Source organism: Atractosteus spatula, chromosome 6 (assembly GCF_055471065.1).
Source record: "Atractosteus spatula isolate fAtrSpa1 chromosome 6, fAtrSpa1.hap1, whole genome shotgun sequence".
NCBI lineage: Eukaryota > Metazoa > Chordata > Actinopteri > Semionotiformes > Lepisosteidae > Atractosteus > Atractosteus spatula.
Window position 1 is genome coordinate 59238529 of NC_142711.1, and position 26273 is coordinate 59264801.

Consider the following 26273-nt stretch of genomic DNA (forward strand, 5'->3'; position numbering starts at 1 on the left):
TTTTTTTCATTTTCTTTCAGAACAAACCTCCAAAACCCATCCCCTTGGAAACTGACAAAGTCGTAATGGGTATTGTGGTATCTTTCAAGATTCTAGGAATAACCATCTTTAACACCTTCAAATGGGATGCAAATGTTATCAGAATTGCAAACAAACGCTCCAGAGATTGTATTTCCTGTGTTAAATGAAAATCTCAATGTTTCCTAGCCCGCTCTTATTCATATTTATTGCGGCATCATTCTATCATTGTTCATCAAGCCTATTTTCTATATCAATACGAAATGTATGGAGACCGACAGCAGTGTTAACCTTTTCATATACAATAATTTTCATTGAATAGAGCAATGTGGTTGATATACCTTCATGAGACCAACTTCATTACAATAAGCACTTTTACAAGTGTTTAAGAAGCCAATATTTGCGATTTACCATCACTACAGTAATACAGCATCTCTATATTCTAGAGCTGTCATCTATCATGTGAATAACCTATTGTTATATGTATTGATAAGCTTGAAAATTCATCATGGAGTGTGCATTATTATTTTCTTCAAAATCCCAATTAGGTACAGCGAGTTTGTTATTTGGGAAGCACAATTTGACCCTTTTTATTTTATGATTGCAGAAACCAAGCAAGAGAAAACAATGCTTCCCCTCAATTCCGCTTGATCTTCATAGGCCCATGAAAGCTTTTATTCACAATCACACGATCACCTTTTTGTGTTTGAATTAAGCAGTTACCCCAAAAAAATGTCAATGAGGCCATGAAATTACATTTCAGATGTTCTTTAATGTTCTTTAAACTTCTGCTCGTATCAGTTAAGAGACATAAGCAGTCACGACTACAGACACTTTTACATAGAGAGACTTCAGCACTAACAAATTGCTGGCACAGATATCGCAGCAGAAGATACAAAATGTATTGCCACCCTCGTAGAGGTGCCTATCATACCGATGTAAAGCTATCTGCGGCAGTGGTACAGTAGAAGCTCTTTTTCGTTGTTCCACAACCCCTTATTAAGACAAGGATGAAAACTATCGTACAAAAGTATTTTCAAAAAGAAAAATTACAAAACCAATTAATCATACAAGATATTATACTCATCAGGGATACAGAACAAGATCAAAAACAAAAAGAGGGAGTAGAATAAGTGTTCTTATTTCAATTTAGTCCTTTATAATTTTAAAATCATTTACTGAGAAACGTTTTTCTACAATTTCTTTTTCCTCTTCCTATTAAAAAAAAACATGGGACTATAGTAAACAGGAGTAAAGGTCCAGCCAGAGCCTCCCACAATGCATTTTAAAACTTAAAGAATCTTCATAACAATGATTCTGACTCGTGCTTTGAAGAGTGTGCAGAATTCTTTATCTCAAAACTCTTCCAACACTCAAGCTAGGAAAACATTTGAAAATACTTTTGACACGTCGATGAAAACAGCGTGACAAAAAAATAAAATCAAAGCTGTCAGCACTTGGACAGCTTTGAGATGCTGTCAGTAAGCATGTTTTCATACTTGTGCGTACATCCTAGAAGTACCTGTGTGACTTCTTCTATGATAAACACCAAACATTATTTTGAGCAATAAACTGAAATCCAGGCTTATATATGTCAACAGTAGCAATCTTTTATCACTTAGACATTAAGTTCTCTGTATTACAAGGTACAACAGACCTATCACAGGAAATCGTAACCTTAATAATCACCTTTGTGACTTTTGCCAAAAAAAATGTAGAAGAAGCCACTAAGACACAAAATGCCATCACAGGAATATCCAGCAATGGGAATGTGGTACTTGATACTTTAAATTAAGGCAGTCAACTAAATTCCCACATCTATCAAAGATAAAAAAAACACTAAAAAACTACCTCCATCCCAACACAAATAATTTGACATCATTTCCTTTTGTCAGTAGCCCTAGTGGAGGGAAATCATCTTTCTGAAAAATGTGACTTTTCTTTTATTCTGCAAACCCAGGTTCACATATATTAACACACATTACACCTATCTGACTCTGACCCGCCAACACACATCTTTGTGAAACACAATCTACTCAAATCATGCAGCATATCAGGAGCTTTTTCCAAAGAAGCTCATTTACTGATAAAACACAGTAAATTGAAAAAAAATACAATCATTCTGTACATATACATGTAAAACACCCTGTTTTTATTACATTTAATTGCTTTAATATTGTAAAATAATTTATTATCAGGGGACTAAAAAGAAGAGCCTCATGATTTGGGCAGCTTAACCTCCACATCTTCAACAAACCAGTTAGTATGACCTAAACGTCTTAATCTCCAATTTGGCATCATTGAACTCAAAGCAAATGATGTTGGAAAAAGTCGCATGTAAGAAAAGCTCACAAAATGAGTGCCTGTTCGTTCCTCTTTTGAGAAGAGGAATACATGTGTACAGCACATGGATAAGACAGAAACTGGTGAAAAATGCTGGATTCCTCATTTGAGAACAATTAAGCTTTGACTACTTCCGGGACATGACTGTCTAAACTATGCACAGGCAAATTTCCATTCAACGTGGTTGAAGAAATATGAAGATTATGGCTTTATGTGACATTTATTGTTTTTTGATGCCACTAAGGATCTGTGCTTGCTCCTAGATGGTGACATTAAACAGCATAATATTCCCTTTTATTGACATGACCACTCAGTGTGTACTGTATTATAATGCAAGCTTCAACAATACCACTTACTTACATTTTGTTCTTAGAAATAGAAACAAAAATGGACATACAGTAGATTGGCAATTAATAGTCTCTACCGCACAACACGTGGCTAAAAGTGGTTTCTAAATATTTAGATACTGCAGCACCAAATACAAGGAAAACTGCATTTAGATTTTTTATATTGCATCTCCAACTAAGCACAGGAGACATGATTTCATTTCTGACACTTAGGACTCAGTTTTTGTTTTACACTACTGTTTACAGGAAGTAGGCATTTCAGTAACACGATGATGCACAATGTTTCCCACCACTGTGAGCCCTAAACAATATGGAAATTTAAATCACTGATTCCCTCTGAAACCTATTCCTAACTACCTTCTCAAGAGAAAGGATAATGGGAGAGGGAGGGAAGGAATTGAGGAAGGTGTGCGTGTCCTGTGCTATTGTCTGCAGCCCAGTGCTCGAAACGCACCAGCAATGGGCTGCACCAACAAAAACTTCGGTCATGGTTTTGGCTTCTCAGCCTTCTCCCTGGCCGCCACACGCTCGCGCTGAAACCCCCTTCCCGCTTTCGGCGCCGCGCTTTCAGCCACAGGAGATGACCGTGAACCGTTTCGAGATACAAGACATGTTGTGCAGGACGATGCCCAGGAGGAACAGCAAAACGCAGGCCACCAGTATCACAGTGCACACTCCAGACCAGGTGGAGCTCTTCACCGCCCCCCGCCTCTCGGCCTCGCCTTCCTCGCCCTCCGGGCCGGGCCCGCCCTGCAGGGGCTGCTGCTCGGGCACCGTCACCACGGTGACCCCCTTCTGCTGGCCGCCTGCTGGCAAGAGCCGGCAGCCGAAGTCTCCGGGTAGCAGCGCCCGCTCCTTAGCGACCGGCAGGGGCAGCATGTAGCAGCCGTTGCTAGGGAGCCGGATGAAGACGGGAGTGTGTTCCGAGGCGTGAGGGATGGCAATCACGGTGATGATCTCCGGGTCGTCGGGGAGCTGGGATACCGAGAAGCCCGCCGGCAGCTTCGTAACGCCCCGACACCAGGGGCACCTGATCTCCTTTTGACTGGTCCTCATCTGCGTAAGGCACACTGAGCAGCAGGTGTGCCGGCAGTCGAGCAGTTTTGGCCTCCGCCGGGGACTGTAATAATTAAAGCAGATCTGGCATTCCAAGATCGAGTCCTGGGAAAGGGATTCCATTTCTTCCTCTGTCGGTCTGCACAGCAGGTTTGTTTGGGCCAGCAAAGCCTGCAAGGCCAGGTCTGACAGAACTCAAGAGGGCGCCTTGGCTTCAGGGTTTCAGTTCCACTCTCCAGAGCTGCTCGGGCGCAGATCTCTCCCCCGGGCTACTCCGTCACGCCTTCTTCCCGGCACCCTCCGCGCGGCGTCTCTCCGGATCTGGAAGAGCGACGGACAGGGCGTTAATCGAGCACTCCGACAGGAAGAGAGCCCTCATCCGGGGCTGATCCACCATCACGTGGGTCCGATTTAAACAACACATAAAAGCCACAATTGATTTCAGAGGCAGAAGGAAAATTGGAAAAACCGCAGCTGATGGGGAAAGCGAGGTTCAAGATAATACAAAAAAGACAAGTTACATTAAAGTTTTGTTAGCATTTTTGTTAGTATTCTCACAATTTAGCAACATCTAAGAACATTGTGTTGGAATTAATTATTGACATTTTCAGGTCATTAACCCTCACCCAGTGGTAATTTTCCACACTGTATGCTGGGCTAATACTGGTGAAACAATGCCTTTCGGAACTGGTTTTCTTTTGTCATTAACATTACTTTATTTAAAACGGTAAGCCTACATTTCTCCCCCTTTGTATTTCAGATGTTTAGACTATCCAACGGCCATCACAAAACTGACCGACGGGACTAGCTTTCACCACTTCACTGTAAAATTGGAGCAATCCCTAAAATAAGAGAATAAAATCTGTCACTGTTTCACCTGTGAAGGTGGGATTTCGAGTTTCTCAAAGGAATCAATAAAAATGTTAAAAAATCATGACCGTTTATGGTTTCTTTGACATTCAAAGATCACTGAAGCACTTCTACAGTACAAACCTTTCGTGCACTACATTTCAAACATTTCCGTTTAAAGACGTGATGAGCATTAACAAGCAACTTTACCATCATGTATCAACACACATGTACAGTATCAACTAGGAGAGACCATGATGAACTTCAACACTACCTCAGAAGTAGCTCTAGGGGGCACGATATCACTCATCCAAAGACACTTATCCTCATCACAACAGCCAAACTACAGTGCAATTTGTAAACTACTTGCTCTCCAATCGGCAGAATGTGTTGAGACACCTTGTTTAGTACACAGTACAACCAAGAACCCAAACACCCAATTAACGTGAAAATAAACATTCGTAAAACACTGAAAGTAATTTAATGGGACCTGCAAGTCCGCACAAATTACTTGGATGAATTATATAAGGAATCGCACAAATCCTACAACCTGGTTTTATTCTAACAATCAAAAAAGAAACATGCAGAGATGCTGGTCCGGAAAATCTATCGCACACTTAAGCGTATTACTTTAGACTACACATTGCATTATACAGTAGACTAAAATTACATTTACAAATCTTCGCCATCATTACACTAAAATGGAACAATAAAACGGAGCTGCATGTTGAAAAAAAAATGCTTAAAACCGCAGTGAAAGTACAAACACATCTCTCGCAGTTTGGAGAACTCGTGGTGCGGTAAGAATCCAGACAGTATCTTAATACCCAGGGCAAGAGTTAAAGTTATTCGGAAAACAAGTTACATGAAAGTAAGGAAAGCTTTTGCATGAAATGCATTTGCACCGGGTCACCCTAACTTGACGAAACCATTAAGGTCACGATAAAATATAGCAAATATTATATTAGCCGTATATTTCCAAATTCAAACATAAAACTGTTCAGGACGCGTCAAAGATTTAAAAAGGTGGAGCAGACCTACCTGCGATCAGTACATATGAGACGACACAACCGTCTGCTCAGTTTGTACTCAAACACAAAGTGAGCAAACCGGACTGTCCCCAGGGGCTTACCCGGCAAAGGCACTCCCTTGCTTGCCGAGACAGGCATTCCTGCGTGTCCAGCACAGCGGGGTCACCAGCCCCCCGCACTGAGGGCTCGCCTAGCGGCTGCGCACAACTGGCCTGCCGCCGCCAAGGCGGAGAGGGACGAGCCCTTCGGCTCCTTGGAAAGGTGCTACCAGAGCAGACTTATCATCTCCACTGCCCCTGCCGCTTGAAACCAAAGGGGGTATAGCGGGAACGAATATCCTTAGGCTACTAATGCTTGGCAATATCTAGTTCGCCACACACCCGAGCCTCCCCGGCCTTAAAATGTTGGAATTTAGGGACCAGGTGAGGCTGTGTCCCATTATAATAACCATAATTCCGTAGCCAATCAGATTCGAGAGTCCTGCCGAGAAGCCGTCAGGCCTACGGTGACGTCACGGAACGAAGCGCCGCGCCTCTTCCTACACGCGGAGTGGCGACAGTATGTCTGCACGGCCCGGGGCTTGTCGTCCCTGCTTGGGCACCGAGCACGCTGTATTATCATTTCCACTACGTGGAAGGACAAACAGGGAGTGAACCGATTTTGTACAGCACGGTTAATTCTAAATTACTGAGAGACAAACGAGTAACCAAACTGATTTACAATCCCCGCTGAAATGCACAAATGCAAAAGTAATATGTTATCTGTATTTTTTTTTTAGATCGGTAATCTCTACATACTTAATCTCGACTCTCAGTTTCAAGTACAGGTTCCTTAGTCCACTTTACAGGACCTGACAATATTAGCGCAGACAGATAATTGCGGGGCTCAGATTTTACGCTGCAGTAGGTATACTCTAGCTAGCCACACACATCACACCCACAGCCTTCTTATGTCATGCTGTAATCCTGTTTTTTTAAGGCAGTTTGTCGCTCAGAAAAAGTAAAAAATAAAATAACCTGTTTCACATCTGTTGGGTATGAGTAATCCCACCCACTCAAAACCACTCAATCCACCCCTCTGAGAAAGATACCTGTAGGTCAGTAATGCCAAAATGCCGGAAAGCAGGCAATTCCAAAACAGATGCAAACTCTGAATTTATTTGAATTATAGTTATTGAAGTGATTGTTTACCAAGCGCTGTGCTTTACTACAATCATATTGTTCAAAACACATCAGGTTCACAGCTGAGAAGCATGGTTTCATTAAACACCTGATTAATTACAGCATTATTGGGATGGCTGAGTTTTGAAGAAACAATTCCCAAGACTTTAATATAAATATATATTCATAATATACTATACTATATATATAATATATATACCTACAGGATGCTGAGTATATACAGTAAATTTTACTTCACATAAGCAAAGGCAAATTAGAAGTCTAATTTGATGATGCTGTTATCTACAGTTGTAAAGCCAGAGGCCAAGGCTAATTCATGTTGACATTCCAATTCATCCTGACCACTTGCTGCTATAATGATACTGCAATAATGATTCCTGGTATTTCTCATGACAAAGATTCACAAAGTGCTTCACTTAAAGGGATCCACTTCTTCCACCGCTGAACAAAAGCACCTACCCGAGTGAGTCATGGCAGCCACTTCTCACCAGCAGCCCCTCTACACAGCACATCAGGTGGAGAAGTAAGACTATCTCGCCGACTGAATTAAGGGGGAAAATGAGGTAGGTCAGACAGAGGTAGGCAAGTCACGAGTAGAATATAGCCAAGAATAGAATGTAATAGAATCTAGAAAAGGACAGTGGGGTAAACATCCTTTCTATTACAAACAGTGCCATGAGATCCTTAATGACCGAGTAATCAGGATTTTGTTTTAATGTTGCGTACGGAAGATGGCGCTGCCAACAGCACTGCGTACCCTTTTATCATACGGGGTATTCATTTGGAAGTTTTGGACCAGAAAGAATAGTGCAACCTACTGGCCACCCAATATCAACCTGGTTTCCACCTCAAATGATGCATCTTGTAATATACTGAGCACACATACAGATTCCGGATACTCATTAAATATTTGACATCATTTTGGTCAATTGATCATTCATTAAAGACCATGGACCACTTGAGTAGTATTGTTGTATAAGCACTTTTATCACACTCATTAGTGAAAGAGTTAATTTAACCTACTGAATGTCCAGCTTGGTGAAAATTAAGAAAGTAAAATTCAGAAACAAGCCAATATTCTACACTTATCCAGAGCGCAACATCTTCATGCCATCTTTAAGTTGAAATTTGGACTAAGTTATCTTAGATGGACATAGAGCAGCGAAAGCAAATCATAATTAGCACTGAACCAAGGTTTACTACCCTGACAGATGTACTGTATGATACAAAACCTGTTGTTAAAACAGATCAATTGATGTGGAGATGGATTAGTTGCTACAGAAATCCAATTTTGAAATCTGATGGCAACTTGAGTTGATCAACCTACAGTGATCACATCCCTTGCTGCCCCACCTACAGTATGGTTTCATCCTGACATGACAAGCAAGACAGCACATGTTCTCATGCTGCTGACGTAGCAAAGGCTTTCCTGCAAGGTGCGAATGTGAAATATATGCAGCAGATGCCCTATCTGCCAGACTTTAGCACCCCTCACATGATGTGGGATGAGCTGGGAAGACGAGACGTATCCAGGGCTCAGAGACCAGTGAACAGAAACCTGCATGTCAAAACTCTGTAAGAGGAATGGAACAGAATCCCACAATACAGCATAATATCAGCATAATTAACAGTGTCATTTCTGTTAAAAAATGTCAGTACATCTGCTACATAAAATATTTTGACATTTTCTTGATGACAACTTTGTTTATCTGGTGTAATTGTAAGTGATAGGATTCTTTTGATGTCTGGTATTATTAGCTCTGAGCATTTCTTAATGCTAAAAAGCAGAACGGACTTAACAGATTTTTAATTCTGCTTTCAGTATATAACATTACAATTAGTAGATACTATCAACCTTTATTTAGAGCTTACTGGCACGACACGCTGACTGCTTGGTCAAGCATCAAAACCTTGAATGTTGGTTCTTCTAAGAGTAAAATAAGTAAAATAAATTTCAATGTCTTTACCTTTACATCTTATACAGGAAAGCAACCACAAAAGCTCGTAATATAAACTATAATATTTCAGATAGGCTGCCATTAAAATTGGAAAATAAACTTAAGCTTGTTATTATTGCTCTAAGCACACATAAATACTTAGCAATCATCAAAATTTAGAAACTCTCTTGCAGCACAGCAATAAATCGACAATAAATTGCACTGCTTATAGTTGTTAACATGTCCAACCACCTCTCTTTGTTGAAATCTGCCTCAAGCTACTGTATTAATTGTCTGTGTCAGGCAGCGCACATAACCATACCATTTCAGAACACTCTCTATAAGTGACCTAGATTTCTAACATTGGGATGTTAAAGGCAAAAAACACCATTTCATAAGCACAGACAAAGGTCAGACTTTATGCAGAACTAACAGAACCAAGGGCATTTTCCTTAAGATAGGGATTTGCATTGAACTGACTTTATCCCTCTTTAACTCAATCCCCCATGCTGTTCTTGGCTTCTTTCTTTCCCCCACTTTCTCTCCAGAGGGAAAGGATATCACAATTTTTACAACACAAGGAAAGGCATATAACATCGGTCTTGTCACAATATTTCAATATGTTCTTTCCGCAAGATGCCACAACTGCAGAAGCACGAGAACATTGGTCTTACAGATTCTTTTTGAAGGCTCCTGCCCCGGAATCTTATTTTCCACACTCCGCTTAACAGCTTTGAACTTCAGCTCACAGAATGATGAAAGCTGAGGCCATTAGTTAAGGAGAGAAATCGGCAGAATCCCCAAGCTTCAACTGTTTCTAATACAGGGGTGATTGGATATGCAAAGCATGAAGTGCTGTGAAAGATGACAAAAAAGTGAAGGTTCTTAGCTGCTCAGGGCTTTTCAGGTTTTTTGAAGATCATTCTTTACTTACAGTACATCTTCCAGGATATATCATATTATTTATATGTATATAATATATATAATAATAAATAACATACCATAAAGCCAGCACACTCCAAGAAACTCCATAAGTGCAAAGGTGAGAATAAGTAATTAACACATTAAGTAACAGAAACTAACAATCACTCAACATAACAAATTTGAACAAATAAGGCTACAGACTACATACCCCAGCATTAATCCATACAACCCAAACACAAATTCTGAGTAGATCTGGGTGTTTTGAACTATACCATCATTGCAATGGCAAGCCCATCCTCTTTACAATACAATCTCTGTGTTACTGGCAACCATGAACTTGTCTTTAGGTTAGTCAGTGATGAAAATCAGTGTGGACCTTCAATGATGAAAACGATTAAAAAACATATTCTTGTATTCGTATAGCACTTTTCATCCCAAAGGATTCCAAAGGTGTCTTTGTAGAAAGAAAGAGAAACACTTCATTCACCACCTACAGTCCAAAACACACCTGGGAGATGCGCTGCAGTCACTGTGCTCCATCAGCTTCAGTACACAGCAGATCAGGTGGAGAAGTAAAACATTACTCACAGTAAATCAGGATCAACACCCCTACTCTTTCAAACAGTAATATTAGGATTTTATCCAGACAAGACAAGTGGAATGAAAAGCTACTATACTGTGCGGAACCACCTATCCTTAAGTTAACTGTAAGTTTAGGTTTAAGACATCTAAGATATCTTTTGAGAACTATACAGTATATTACCTTCTTTCTTTTCTATCTCAAAAAACTACAACATCCACGAAAATGGAAGAATTAAACTTTAAAATAATTAGTAATGCTAAGGAGCCCACCTATGAAGTATTAGGTGTTAAAAACTATAGGAAGTACCGGTGACTGTCCACTTCAAGTTCCACTGTGGGAAAAATGCCTGCTTTAATAGGTAGAGTCTAAAAATAGAAATGTGCCGCAGAATGACAAAGCACCAGATTACAGGAAACAAGTAGGAAGTTAAATAACAGGAAAAGGTACATGACATAACTTGCCTCTTTAAATGTTAAAGTTATGGAAAACAGACATCTCACAAAAAACTATAATTTAAAAATTATACTTATTTTAATTATACAGTAATTGCAAAAAATGAAATGAATATTTGCAAAAGACTGATCACTACAGTTGTTTTACAGCTTTCATTTGAAAATGCACTTTTATATACTAATTTGATGGTAATGTTGAACCTAACTAACTTTAAGTTCATTCAGTCACAAAACACTGTTTAACTTAACAGTTTTTTTGGAAATAAAGAGCAACATCTGTGAAGCTTTTTGAAATAAGCCATTTCATATTTCATCATTCTCACTCAGCTTATTGCATCCGAACAGCACCTTCTGTAACTTTGGTTGGAATTGTAAACCAGGAGATTCTTCTTGAGGAAAAAAGGAAGTTTGGAAATGTTTCTTTAGACAAATAGTATTGGGCACCTGGAACAAACTGCTCAGGCCTGCTGATGAAGCTGGTGAAACACTTTAGGGAATGGGCAGGTGAGATCCTTAAACCGGTAAGCTAAAATTCAAACCTTCTTAGGCACTAAGAAATAAAACTATTCAAGAATCATGTAATTTGACAAAATGTTTATAATCTATGTAAAAATGAAAACACAATCCTTATTTATCTAGAACTCTGTTTGGATTTGAACTTTTTTACTCTCACGGAAATATTACCCCCTGCCTCAAAAGTGCTTTTTGGTGACTCTAAGTTCAAGTTCTAGTGTATTGTCATTATACTCATACACAGGTAAATGGTATAACGAAATGCTATTTAGCTAGCTCTCAGACAGTAAGTAGTACAAAAAAACAACAACAATACAATTGTATAAGAAAAACAGAGACAACAAGAAATGTGCAAAACAACATCAGTTGTGCAAAATCATACATCAACAGAATGAAATAAAGGATAGAAAATTATGGGGAGTGAACTTCTTGACATGTGTGGTAGAGGTTGATTTCAATGTGTGTTTGAGTTTTGATAAAGAGAGAAGGCACTGCAAGGATTCAGATCGTGGGTGAGAGAGGAGTTTAATAGTTTGATAGTGCAGGGGTAAAAACTGTCTCTGAGTCTGGTAGTCCGGGCCCGAATGCTCCTTTAGTCTATACTTTAAAAACAACTCTCGCATCCTCCACCTAACAACAAAGATAAAAGGATACAGAGAAAGTCTGTAACAAGCCAGATTGCTAGTTTCAGGCGGAGATAGACATGTGAGGAATGGAAGATGAGAGAGCTGTCGTGGTTCCAAGGAAAGAAGCAGATAAAATATAATAATTGCACTTCCACCAGATATTTCACAAGCAAGAGCATTCTACGGGGGAAAGAAAACTTGATGTTTTTGAAAATGGAACACAGCACACATTCAGTACATTATAAAAAAACCCATCAAGACTAACCGGTATTTTGAAAATGCAATGCTAATGGTGATTTCTTTACTAATTGACACTTTTCATTCTACATCAAATGTCAGAGTTTCAGAGGAAAAGAAGTCTCCAAGAAGTGGTATTGCCCTGGAAGCCCTAAAACACAGAACGGTCTCTACAGAAGAGCAATGGGGAAAAAGAGCAACCTTATGTTCTGCGGCAGGCTGTCCCATGAAGGGACAGCAGGGACCACACAGCCACCCAGAGAGTGATCCCCATCCTGGTCCTGGAGGAACACTGTGTCAGCTCCTCTCGTTCCAGCTGAGCTCTCAATCCCCTGTGTTAACTGATGATTGAATTGATCTGCGTGCTTGTTTAGATTTTTATTTTACTTTTTTTCTCCCGTCAGTACCGTGTGTCAAAACCACCCTGCTTTAGGGGGTCACCATTACCAGCACACAGAACTTTTTAAAAAGTCTCTCCTCAGCTTTGCTTGCCATTATTTCTGACTGAACAGTTCTTACTAGAGGATCAACTGATGATGGACAGACACAGGCAGGAATGCCAAAGTTTCAGATATTCTCTCCACAAGGGAGTTTTTCCTTTTGCAGAGGTCCAGTTGTTTACATTTCAGATAATACATTTGAATGAGGGCAATTCTGAAATGGAGAAACTGGTAAAAGCCTGATACCAATTACTAGTCCCATCTGGCCTTGTGAGAGCTGAAACCAAATTTATCAATATACCCCCAACAGAAAACTGCACTTGTTAAATCGATCAATTTGCCTGAGGTTAAGGACTGGAGCTAAGGTATGAAAAAAGGCCTTCAGACTACTATTTCACAATGCACATCATGCAAACACAGCCCAGTGCCACTACCAATGCAACAAACCTTTGGTTTATCATAGGACGAAAAATATCAGTTCATTCTTTATGGCGATGCCACACCCACGGGTGAAGGCCTTGTGTTTTGACCTGCTAACATTAATATGCACACCGCCGGACCAAAACTAAAATAATTCACAGAGCAGAACTGGTTTTAAAACTGACGTGCTGCTCACCCCCAGTTGCCTGACCTTAATCCAATTGAAATTTTATGGAATGAGCTGGGGATAAGAATGAAAAATAAGAGTGCAAGCAAAATAAATACACTCTGGAAAATGATTAAGAGTGAATGTGCAAAAGCAGACAGTGATAAATTGCTGAAATTGTTTGAAAGAATGCCTAGTACATATCAAACTATGACTGTCATCAGACAGTAGGTGGGTATAAGAAATGCTTGCAGCATGCCAGCAAAATATAACCTGGAAATGTTTAATGCACCACAGGTCTCCACATAATTATGATGACCGCTATAGATAAACCATACAGGTAAACACATACGGTACATGCCTTTTTATACAAAGGGGTAGAAAATTCTTCATAAAATGATGTCGAACCCAACATAAGCCCAATGTGTAAATGTCTGCCATTTAATTCTACATATTAATTGGAAGCAAGTGCAATACAGCTGCCAGTAAGGGCCTGTTCACACAAGAGCCGAGCTGTTTTTGCACTTAGCAGAGGCATGAACTCACTCTGTGCCAGAGGTATCAGCCATGCTAATTTGGCAAATTGCAAAAAATAACAACATTCTTGTGTGTCAGGCAAGGCATGAGGTCAAGATGCAGACAGCAATATTAGGTTTTTGTATTTATTATATCGCAACCCAGAGTGCGCTGGATATTTTAAAGAATTACTATTAACTCACAGCGGAAGCGCTTTATTATGCAAGGACATTACCTACAGTATAGAAAGTTCATTTTATGTAACTACAGATCAATTTCTATTAATGAACATGTAATTACAATGCGAACATACTAACTGTTAACTACGTGTTTTGGGTTACTACATGTAGTTTGTATTAGTTACAGTACATAGAACTATAATGTTATACTTATAACTAAGAAAACATTGAATATTTAACAATTGTGGAATATTTGTATATAAGGAACAAGTAAAGGAATTATTCCATGCTGAAAAGAGAAGAAAAGAAACACGTTTCACCGGTTTTGGGGTGTCTATCTGAAAAGTAAATGGTTGTTCAAGATCGACATACTATAGATGTCACGTACTAGGCTTCTTTTTCTGGAGAGCATATATACAAGCAAAATGTTGTGTCTTTCTGTTTTTAAAGGCACGTAAAATGTTGGAGAATTGGCTCTCCAACTGAAAATAATGGGAAAACGTAATAGTGACAGTGAGTTTACGGTAACAAATGATACTGATACAGAAATGGTGATTTTAAAACAATTCTACAGTACTACACAACTCTGTGAAAAAAAAGGTTTTCAAACCCTGTTTGATGTTTCTACAGCTTATTAAACTGTATTTAGGACTGAAATATAGCAGATAGGTACACAGACAGGCAAAGACAAGGAAATAAAGTCAGTATTACTAATGGAAATATTCACCAAAAATAGGCGGAGCAGTAAAAGACAGGTAAAATAGTTCACTTGAATCAGTGCTGATGAAGCGTAAAAATGATGTACAGTAGGTAAGCAAGCCTGAGAGACAGTGACATGCATCCCAGGCCAGGATCCAGTCTGCTCTTTCTCAGGTGTCCCAACAGCTCACAGACAAGCAACCACGTCAGCCAATTGAGAATCACCTTACTGCAACTTCCAGGCTCATATCTGAATAAACTGTGTTACACTGGCAGCAAACAGCCAGTCAGGTAACTCCTGCGAAGACTGTCAGTCTTTCTGGAGCCCATGAAACAGTATTAAAGCAACAAGCAAAACTTGTCAACTGGATGACAGAAAGCTAGACTTCATATCACCATAGACGTTCTAGAAAATGTCATCAGCTATGTGTGTGATACCAAACAGAAAATCTTTGTAAAAAATATACCTTACTGTCTGTACTTTTCCCTGTCAGGAGGAACAGGAAAAATATTTATTCAGTCTGTTTTCAAAGAATGTGTCAGTACAACATTCGCTTCACAGTGTGAAATGAAATTCATGGCAGGTATGCTAGGGAATGTCTATGATATTTTTCCAAAATAAGAAAAGCAGAAGCAGAAATTACAGAAAAAGCAGAATTTACAAAAAATCGCAAGTATTTTCAAACTAGCTGACTAATCATGCTGACCACATTAAAAAATAAGGACAAACATCTTATCGGAAGCTAAAAATAAAATAATCCAATTTTAGAAGAATTCTTACTAAAAACAGGTGGAAAATATCAACATTACTCTGTAGATAAATTGATTGATTAGTCCAACACTAAATGAAACTAGGAAAGATAATAAACGCCTCCATATTAACTGAAAAAATGAACAGTAACTTTATTCTAAAGACCCAAATCAATTACCTGAAATAAATACACATTTATGTATTAAATTGGGTCAATAATAATATGTTTCATAAAATGTTGTAATAAAGTATTAAGAAAAATACAACTAACTCAATGCTTATATTAAAGGAGCATGATTTTTAAAGTGTACTGTATGTAGTGTAAGCGTATCTTTGGTCACAATCTCTCTGCTATCCTCTTGCAGCAAAACAACACCATTTAAAAAACTTCATCACACATTGTAAGTTTCTGCAATGTTTTCTGTTAAAAATATTGGATTAATTTGTCCTTAAAAGAAATAACAGAATAGTGGAAAACGAATACATTGAAATAAATACAACACATTGGTTTTACTCATGTTTAAATAGTAAAATAACTAAAATAACTGGTTTCCTCTCTGATAAAATCAGTAATGAACATTCAAACTGCAGCACTCTTTCATTAGTTAAGATTAACATCCAAACTCCCCAATACAGATATAATTAAACAATCTAAGGGTCCGTTAATGCTTCATTTATTTAAGTTTTAAAGGCTGCTTATATAAAGAAGAAATTCTTTCATGCAGCCAGTTTAAAGCTCTGCCTTGCAGTTATTATGTTTGAAGCTTTTCTATTACTCAGCTTGGCTTTTTCCAATGATCTGTGGAGACTTCCACCTCGCTCGGAGCTGGAAGTGAATCCCATTACTGGAATAAGCTAGACAGTGCTTTCCAAAAGAATGACTGCAGTGTTCAAAATTGCCAATCACAGTAGAACTGTGGAGAACCATAGGGGAAAAGCACTATGTTCATTGATTCGTTCACTTTACAGTTAAGTACTATTAGTTAAAATGTGACAAAGTTTCTTCAGTTACTTAATTCACAACTTTTACATAATATTTGTATGACTACTCTTTCATTTACTTCTTTCCAGGAATAAATAGAATTTGTATTTATTTATTCAAAATATGTAGAGGGATGTCAAGAAAAGACTGTCATTTTATTTAATCATATTCACCGAGCAGCTCTGCAGAGTCAGAATGTGGAGCTGGCTTCGCATAGGCAGTAAGCAGTTATTTTTCACACTAACTGTCAGTTAAAAGGTTTCAAAGTGGAAACTTATGAAATGGAGCAAAGATAATCTCCTTTTTCCTGGGGTACCCTTAAAAAAGGCATAAGGAATAACTCAAAGAAGATCTGAAAACTGATGGCAATCATGATGAACATTATGGGCTCCAACATCACAGACCTTCACACAAGGGAATTGTATGCATATTGAACAAACATCTCAGAATTTAATTTCAAACAATTTAAGGGCTCAAGAATAAACATTATTGTTAATAAAAGTTACTTGCAAAATGTCCTTTCTTGATAAAATCCAAATCCAGATTTATTTTCTCTGTATCCAAATCTAACAGGATATGCACAGACACTTTTTTTCTAACTTAACAACTTAACATTTGTTAATAATTGAGTTTAATTATTAATGTTATAATATTTATGAACATTTATTTCAAGCTATATAGTTATGTACTAAAATAATATTACTATAATAGTAGACAGACACTTTTAATAATTTTAGATGGAATTTCTATAGTTAAATTGAAACCAATAGTCAACAAATGTAATCTTACCTACTGTAGTCCTCAGTTACAAACAAACTGTAAGAAGGTCCCTTTCAAAATGGCAAATAGTTCTACACGAAACAACTGTGTGTTATGTTTTAATCAATACTTTCAATTCACTACAATTCATAATGTACATGACCTTATTATTCCCAATCACTGTGTCTATATCCAGTTTCTTGACAGCATGAAGACTACAAAGTTAAATATTTTAGAAATCAGATGCAATTCACTTGTTTTTTCATGGGGAAACAACCGATTACTGTTCTGCTTAATAAAAATAATTTTGTAATTATCATTATTTTTATTTACTGTATTATATTTTAGCGATATACATACTTAACTACAGCATATACTTATATATTATTTATAACATTTTTTATACTGATGCTCTTATTGGGTGTCAAATAAAGCAGACAAAGGTATGGTTAACTATTTTAAATAAAGGATGTTTCCAAGAACTTCTTATATACCACATATTTATATTTTGGACTGCAAGATTGGACAAGAGATTACCTGCCAGGTTGTTTTGACCTAAGAACAATAGATTACACACTACGTACTACGTCTATCAGCTGTTTATCTGTAGTAGAGAAGAAATTCATTCATGTGAATCCCAGCAAGTGGTTCCCAACTTCCTGAGATCTGAAAAGATATTAGCAGCTCACACTCTTTCTTGTGGATAGCACGTTTTTGTCTTATTGGAAAATGAAATGCTTCGAAGGGGAGAGAAAAGACCACTGGATTCCTCTGAACGAAAAATGAGATTACAGCTAAATCTGTCAGCAGGATACGGCACTGTATGCATAAATATAAATACCAAATCAATCTGCAGTGCAGCGCCATGCCTTACTTTTATTTGTGCTACATGTTTCCTCCTAACGAAGCACAGCTGGCTGCTCAGGTATCAAAAACAAATCTGCCAAAGACTAGAAGGCGGCATTCACAAACCTTCAGCTGCAGCAGCAACCTTTTAGTTTGAAGGGTAATTGAGCTCCTTTCTCGCTGCTTTTTTAAGGTCCTCTTGTATTGGCGTTCCATGTTAACAAGCAGTGCAAGACAGAGATCTGGAGTCTGAGAGATATTTCACTCTGCCTTACACTGATGTTGGGACTGTCAGTAAACACAAGCTAATCAATACAGTGATGGGCGCCACACTTCAGCAGCCTCCAGCACTTCAGTCTTGACAGCCCAAATGAATCCATCAACACACAGCTGACAGACCCACTGTTACCAAAGAGAAGCAATGAATTCAACCTGACGCCTTTCCCATTTTTTAACAGGTTCACAAAGCAAATAAAAAATATGATAAAATTAATCCCCCTCAGCAGGGAGTTCGTAATAGCACTGATATAACCACTTTCATGGTTATTATAGACCATAAAATATTCAAGGAGCCCATTAATAGCATACTTAAGTGATACAATTTGGAATCTGTGAGATTGCCGAACAATGCTCCCAACTAAAGAAGGGAACCATATTGCTTCTCTGCCAATATTGTTTATAATAATTTCTTTATCCCTGAGAGATCACACTTTGGGTTGTAACCATTTAATTTTCTCAGTATCTGAAAGGCAACTGTTTAATTCTCTGCAGAGGCGTGTGAGAAAACAGCCGCACTAATCTGCAGAAATAATGCTCGACAGTTCAAACAACCCAGTCTCTGGAGGTGAAGCTTTTTTGGCAAAAAAAAAGCATATCAAAGTCTTAAAATAAAGAAATAATACCCAGATACTTGATGAGGTGCCATTGTATCACAAAGTAATTTAAAAGTGAAAACCTAATTTATTTTACGAAGCTCTCACTACCAGGACACCCAAAGGACCACCACTAACGGTGCAGTCAAGTATTTCACAGAAGAGGCATTAACTGTTCATTAAAAGCATAACTAACCCATTGGACAAAAGAACAATAAAACGCTGAATTAAACTTTCCTTGACTTCAACACGTATGGCATGGTTCTCATGGTTCTGTTCGTAAACTGTAATATTATGAGAAAAACATCGTTCAAATAAGCTTTTAATTAATATAGGCACATACTCTTTATTACAGAACACAACTGACAAAAAATATGCTGAAACATGTCACCTCGCATAATACCTATCACAGTAAAAACTCCTTTTCCAAGTCATAAAACCCCCAAAATACTAGAGAAATTCCACCTATTGCAGTCCTATCAAGAGCATACCGTACACTTCAGGAGTGGTCAATCTTGTGTTTCACACCCCAAAATCTATACACAGATACATAAACTTTCTGATGTGCAACAATGTTTTCAGCAACATTTAGTAACACCTAAACAAAAAAATGCTACTCAAAGTGCACAATAGAATCATTTTCAGAGATATATTTTTAAAATAAGTGTTGACAAAAAAAAAACACTGTAAAAGCAATACTTGTTTTATGTGGACATTTTCAGTCAAGCATTAGTATACAGTAGCTAAAGGAAACTTTTTGAAGTCATCAGCTAATCTGAAAGGACATCTCTACCCCACATATGCTGAAAACAATTAAAGTCTACACCACACTTATAAAAAGGAGAATCTAAAAAAATTAATCTATAATTACTATTGAATAACAGCAAACATTATTTCATGAACAAAAGAAATATCAGCATTCCCAAGTTTTAGAAAAGTATCAGAACTAAAATGATAGGTGATTACAAAACATAATTTTTGTGTTGAAAACAATATTTATTTAAACAAGGTACTTTATATCTAAAGGACTAGAGGCAAGGACATGTTTTGACCTAGAGCCCCTGTTACTGTACTGTTAGATCCTCACAGCTAATGCTGGTCTTATTTGTAGCAATTAGGTCATTTCAGTTATGAAATAATTCTACAATGGGAAGTGTTTTCATAAATTACCACATAACAGACTGAAGATTTAAGCTTAATAATTTGCGGATTTTCCAATTGTTTTTTAAATAAAGTGGATTTTACAAAGATTTGACTACACTAGACTTTTGTAAATTAATACAATACCATAATAACTAGAAAACATTTTTCTAATCCAAACAGCATCTAAATTGACTTTTATTTTAACCAGTTAGTCTTCAAACCATGTTATGGGGATCCATTCACGCTGTTGAGATATCTAGGTGTAGGAACATCAGAAATTGGTTGATAATATCTGTTTTCATGAGTCAATGTCCCTTTCTACAGTACATTCTCCAACTGTGTCACATGCAGACAATGTGTTGGTTAGATAAGGCTGTGACGTCCATGTTTCGACAGTTATTATAACACAGCTAGGCTCAATAGGCTGAGCAAAGTCTCATCTGTCATGAAAGACAAGATCAGTCGATTGCTCGTATTCTTTCATCAAGTGATGCTAACTACACAAGTGGACACCCATACTCAGATGCAATGGCTCTGAGCATAATGCATTAATGTTAAGAGGGGGTAAATGTTAAGAGAAGTTCCAGTCACAGTTTCTTGTGTAGGTACAGTAACTACTAGAAGCTGTGTTGTAAAACTCATGTGTATTGTCGTGTCATAAGAAAATATTTAGCACAAAGATTGGGCACTACATCTTATTTGTGCTGGCTTATGCATGCATGTGCCTGTGGAACCCTTTCCAAAACAGCGAGAGAACTTTCAGCGACAATAATGTTAATGATCAGCACACTGAACAATTGGGATGTCAACTTAAGTGACACGCAAGTTTATCATTTTCTACGACTGACATCATGAGCATCAAAAGGAAATTATTCTCTCTGTATTGTGCAAAATTACTACTTTTCCCCACCAATTTACGTACACTGTTTCAAGGACTACAGTGGAACCGAGTAGTTCTGAGAATCATCCCCACGAGGGAACATTTTCAAACTGTTCACAGTTCATTGGGAATCACTGAAATGTTCCTTCTGAGCACAATTAAGAGGTGAAACGGGGACAATGGTAACGTTTTCAAAGCCCACAGTAAACACAGTGAACCCTTACAAAAGCAGTAAAGTTGTCTCTAATGCAGTTGGGTCACCTCTTGGAAAATAATGCTCCATTCCACTTGCAGAACTGTTTCATTATCGATGGTGTTTTTGACATGCATTCCCCTGTCTTAATGTTGGCCCACCACAACACCAAGGTTGGTGGTTTTATGTGACAACCATGTTCTAACAACCAGTTCCCCACATGCTGCTAAGACAGAATCTCTTGTTTAAGGGGACCCAACAGTAGGTCTAAGAAACGACAGCAGATGAGTTAGATTGTTCTGCAGTTTCTGACCTTCACATCAGTTAATCGTGTATGAGTAAAGAGCAAGAACCATCGGCTGAACCACACTCTGGAGCATCTGAGTTTAACAGCTGTCATGGCTGGAGGAAGATGACAAGATCAAACACAACTGCCAATACTGCTATCTTTATCATAAACCAGTCTTGAGTGTCCTTAGGTTCATGTTGAAGTAAACACCCCTTTAGGCTATGCTAGTGGTCATCCCATGCTGCTGAATATCCAGGCCATACTTGCAGGCAGTTAGCCTTCTTGGTAAAAAACAAAGATAACAAATTAAAATTCGGCCTTGGACTGCCCCAGTGTTCATCCTGAGCCACATCTGTTCCACAACTTGGTTTCAGCCGACTGAAGAGAGTAAAATATGTATACGAACCACTCCAAAAACTGCAGTATTTGCAGGTCACTTACCTTGCAAAAAGCCTTCATGCAGTGGCATTAATCTTTTATACCTCTAACAAGGCTATTGTTACTGTACAAAACTTATGAACATTTCTAAGAGCTCCTGTTGGAGAACAAGTAGATATTAACAAATGAGCTTAGTGGATAAGAATAAGTGAAGCCTGAAAGGTAAACTTCTATGTATGTGTGTGAATGTATTGATGCTAGTTCTGCACAACACCTAGGGACAAAAAGTAAAACTACTCTGTAAAATTTCAAAGTACCGTTGCTTTTGTTTGCTTTACCAGCTCTGATATCGTTCCCAAAATCTAAATTCTGAATTGCAAACTCCAGCCTGTCAAATCAGTGCTACTATGATTATATCTTTGTTAAAACCTCTTCCAAAAATAAAAAAATGAGACCTGATTTCTATACATCTACAGTATATAAATGCACAGACTACTGGTCAGACTTTACTGGTATTTACATTCAATAGTGGCCATGGTGTTTTAGAAACATTACAGACAGTTTGTTCTCACAGAATAAAGTCAACTCACTGCTTCTGTCTCTTTTTGTCATTGTTCAAGCTGTATTCTTTTGTTTCTACACTTAACATGCAAATTGGGAAGTCAGTTCCCTGTCATCAATCTTTTTAGGATGCATTTCATTACTTAGTCACAGCTACTGGCTAATGACTAAGTAAATATGACTGGTAAATAAATTCCTCCTCTTTAACCTTAGTACTAACGTAGGTGGTGAACCCTAAAGAACTGGCCTCTCCACAAAGCAAGGGCAACTGGTAACGCTACACATAGCAGCTGTGAGTTTAGCCATGTTTTAAGTGCTATTGGTATAGTAGCTATAGTTCGCGTGTGCCCTAATTATAAATTGCAACTTGTCAGCTTTTATGTGGATGGGCACTTAGAGGCAGATGTCACAGCTGAGATGGGTTTCAATTACTTTCTATGGGTACAGCTGACAAAGAACTGTCCACAGAGAGCATTTCGTGGCTTGGAAGGGCCGCTCAGCAGCCTGTAATAAAAATGGGTCAACGCCCAGCACAAATAGATCACACAGCACAATAAAAAAGACAAAATAAATGAAAAGAAAACAAAGATTAACTGTTGAGCAGCTCTGAAATACTCACGAGATAGTCCAATGCTTCTTAAAGCAGCGCTTGTTATTATAAAAAATTGCTTTGTTTTTGCCTCGATTTTCTACTTACTACCTTCTGAGTACTTCAGTTTCAACTGCAGACCTCTGCTTGCACTGACACCCACCCACAAACACCTTCATTTAAATGCAGACTTTTCAGATCCATTAGTTAGTGGTAAAATAAGGATTTACCCTCTCCAGAACCATGGATTTCACTGCTGTTTATGCTTCTCTCTATAAAAGACACACATACGGTCTTCAAAGTATTTTTTAGCCTGTTAGTTCGAATTGTGTAGCATATCCTAATAATGCATTCTCTATACATTGTTAATCTATTGTTAATTCAAGATACAGGACAGCATACTGTATAGTTATTACAGATTAAGTGATATCTTATGCACAGAAATGATTTTTTACACGTTGCTTGTTTTCATTTATCTTTATTTGTCATATGAAATGCATTCTCATCTGAACCTCTGTAAGTGAGAGAGCAATTGTACAGAAAATAAAAAAGCACAGCAATGCTGCCCTAATCATATGCACAGAGCTTTGAATCTCAAATTCCACTAACTCTACTGCTTTTTCAGCCAAAGGCATCTAATGTTTATCATCACACAGTACCTCCCCAGGGGAAATGATACAGAACAGCACCTGAAGGAAGAGGGCTAAGTGTATTCAAAGGATAAACCACATTGTCCATAACTCCATTTGGTTACTGGGACATCACAGTAACGAAAGGATTGTTTCAAGCTGTTTCAAAAGCTCTTGAGCACCGTTACCAACAGCAAACATTCATGGTTAATGTTTATCATTACAGTACAGTTAACATTTCTTAACCAAAGGAACTTGCACAGGGCTATGTTCCAAGCAAAGCAAATCATAGTTTTGGCTTTGATTGTGCGGCAACACTTAAAGCAGTATAGATCGGAAGCACCGTTCCTCAAAAATGCATCACTGAAGCACAGTACAACATGACTTTGTGAGAAAGGGGCAATCTCTCAAGTCACAACTTGGTAAGCAATTAACTTTATCTGCTGTGAGAGTGTGACTATTCAAAGTGAACTATAAAAAAGCATGTACTGTACAAAGTGCAATGATTTGCCATTGTGGAACACCAAATAAAAATAGAGTACTCTCCAAAGGAGAGTAAAAACAAAGCAAATACATTTATCTTTCTACTAATTGCATATACCTCTCTGCAATTTCGAATGTTCTCATTTGTAGATTCTGTTGGCATTTCTGTCACAAATATACAATGTTCTGTTCTTCATGCTTGTCTGCAACAGAAACGATATGCTCTATCAGCTCTTCCTTTGAACACTCAATTTATCTTTAGCTGACATTTCCTCTTCCTCATCCACTGCTTGTTTCTGTCTACGGCCTCCTAAAGTACTAATGGCTGCACAACTAGATCCAAAGAAAATAGACAATGAGCAACTCGTGAATGTACTGAGCTTGTTAGAGCTGCTAACTGTCCTTCTACAGATTTCACCTTCAGAAGCTGAAAAAAAAACAGGTGAGTTTCACTGAATTGAAATGAAAGTAGTTGCCAGAGCATGTTCTCACAGCTCTCTCCTTGACAAACTGCTGCACACAGCTGAATGTGCAAACATAAAGCATAATTCTTTAACATGTAAAGACAAAAATCAATATATTTTTCAGATCAATAATTTTTTCTCTGCGAGTCCTGTGTGCTTTGTATAGAGAATTACACCTTGTTTTCATGGCTCCATTCAGTTTTTTAATGAAGAACAGTGGGATGCTGTCCCAAATATCCTTGAACACTTTCCACAATTCTTTCAAGTTGTTTGCCATTTAACCTTCTCAGCACTGACATAACCCCCTATGGCTTTGAAGACATTCATATCAGGAACTTGTGAAGACCATGACATTTTGTAAGTGTTCCGGTAGTCTCCTGATATTTTAAATGGGTATTTAAATAACTGACTGAGTTCTTGGAGTCTTTTTCATGTGTAAAGATACAATGCAGTGTTTTTATGAATGAGCAGTATACTGGATAATAATCTGCCCATTGGCAGACACCATAAGCTAAAATACAACTCCACACCAGTACTGATCCACCCACATGATATACTGTAGGTTTATACACAGTGACTTTTCTTATGATCTCCAGCCCACGTTTGAGCTGATGTTGATTTTTGCCAAACAGTTCGAACTTTTTCCATGTTTGATCATTCCCCGTTTAATTTCTGTTCCTCATTTTTGTTTTGTTGTCTCTTCTGACCAAAGGTTTCCATTGAAACCATCTGGCTCTAATGTGCATCTTCCTATTCTTTAAAAAACTAGGATTACCTTTACTTGCAGTAAGGTGATTTACAAAATCTCCAATGGTTCATTGTCACTCAGAGGATTTACTCTAAGGAACTTGACATCTCTTCTGGGAAGTCTAGGTTTTCGTTCTTGGACCACTTCTATTGTGAACAGTAAGAGCTTCACAAACTGTCTTTGGTTTCTTGCTTATGGCAGTGGGTGAAACATGAAGTTGGGCTGTGATCCATCCATAGCATTTAACATTACTTCTTTCCTACGAGCCTTACTTGCATAGGCCAAGAGCAAGCTTGCTAACAACCACATTTTTTGTCATTTAATTTTTACACAAAATAAATTGTTTTCTCTGTTTTCATATTTAATTTCCAGTACCATATGTCACAGCTGTGACATTAAAAATCTACCATTTTTTTTAGCAGTGCATCTCACAGTGGTTTTCTTGTAGTCGCACAATGGTTTTATGTAATGTTTCTGAATCTTGGTCAGGTAAACATGTGAAGCAAGATCTTTCAAAACCAAAATGCAATTTATTATCACAAACATTGAAAATGCTTTGAAAAACTGACTAAACATTACACTACAGTAAGAGCTATAAACCTTGTGCTACTTCAGTGAAATGCTCTGCATTGGTATCTCATTTACCAACATCCTTGGAGGAATAATTTAAAATGTCTCTTACAATTGTGCTTTGAAAAGAGTAGCTTTGCACTTTACAATTTACTTGCAGGTTTAAGCCTAAAAAACAGAAACAAAACTGTTACAATTTTAGCTGCACCATTTCAATGAACTGACTGAATTAAGCACAAAATGCAAGAAACCACACATGAATTTAAGCAGGAAATGGCAAAATGTTATCTGGAGGGAGATCTGTGGAGGATCACAGCCGCCCTTACTGTGGTCCACAGTTTCACTAACAGTTCCTGTTTATCCACCTTAAAACTTGAAATAAACACATTACAATTGATTAAAACTGGCATAAGGTATCCTGTGAATCATCTCCTAGTAAAATGCAGCATGCACCTTCAATTTTACAGATGCTTCACCATTGGGCTTTCATGCAAACTGAAAAGATAGCACATAAGAGTGAAATGTAATGATACAGAAGAATAACGCAGCGAAACACCGCTTACTTTTCAGATCAGGTAAAATAAGTGGATTTCTCTGGTAATATTTTGAAACGTCTGTT

General features: G+C 37.9%; 1 protein-coding gene across 2 annotated transcripts in view; it reads right to left on the reverse strand.

The window, feature by feature from the left end:
- Positions 1–770: 770 nt before the first annotated feature.
- rnf152 (ring finger protein 152) overlaps positions 771–26273 on the reverse strand; it is a 40569-nt gene continuing 15066 nt past the window's right edge. For both annotated transcript variants that reach the window (XM_088918922.1, XM_088918923.1), the window contains exon 2: positions 771–4085. In XM_088918922.1, the coding sequence (XP_088775048.1) occupies positions 3276–3887 (612 nt within the window). In that variant the 5' untranslated portion in view covers positions 3888–4085 and the 3' untranslated portion in view covers positions 771–3275. The remainder of the gene's footprint in view (positions 4086–26273) is intronic.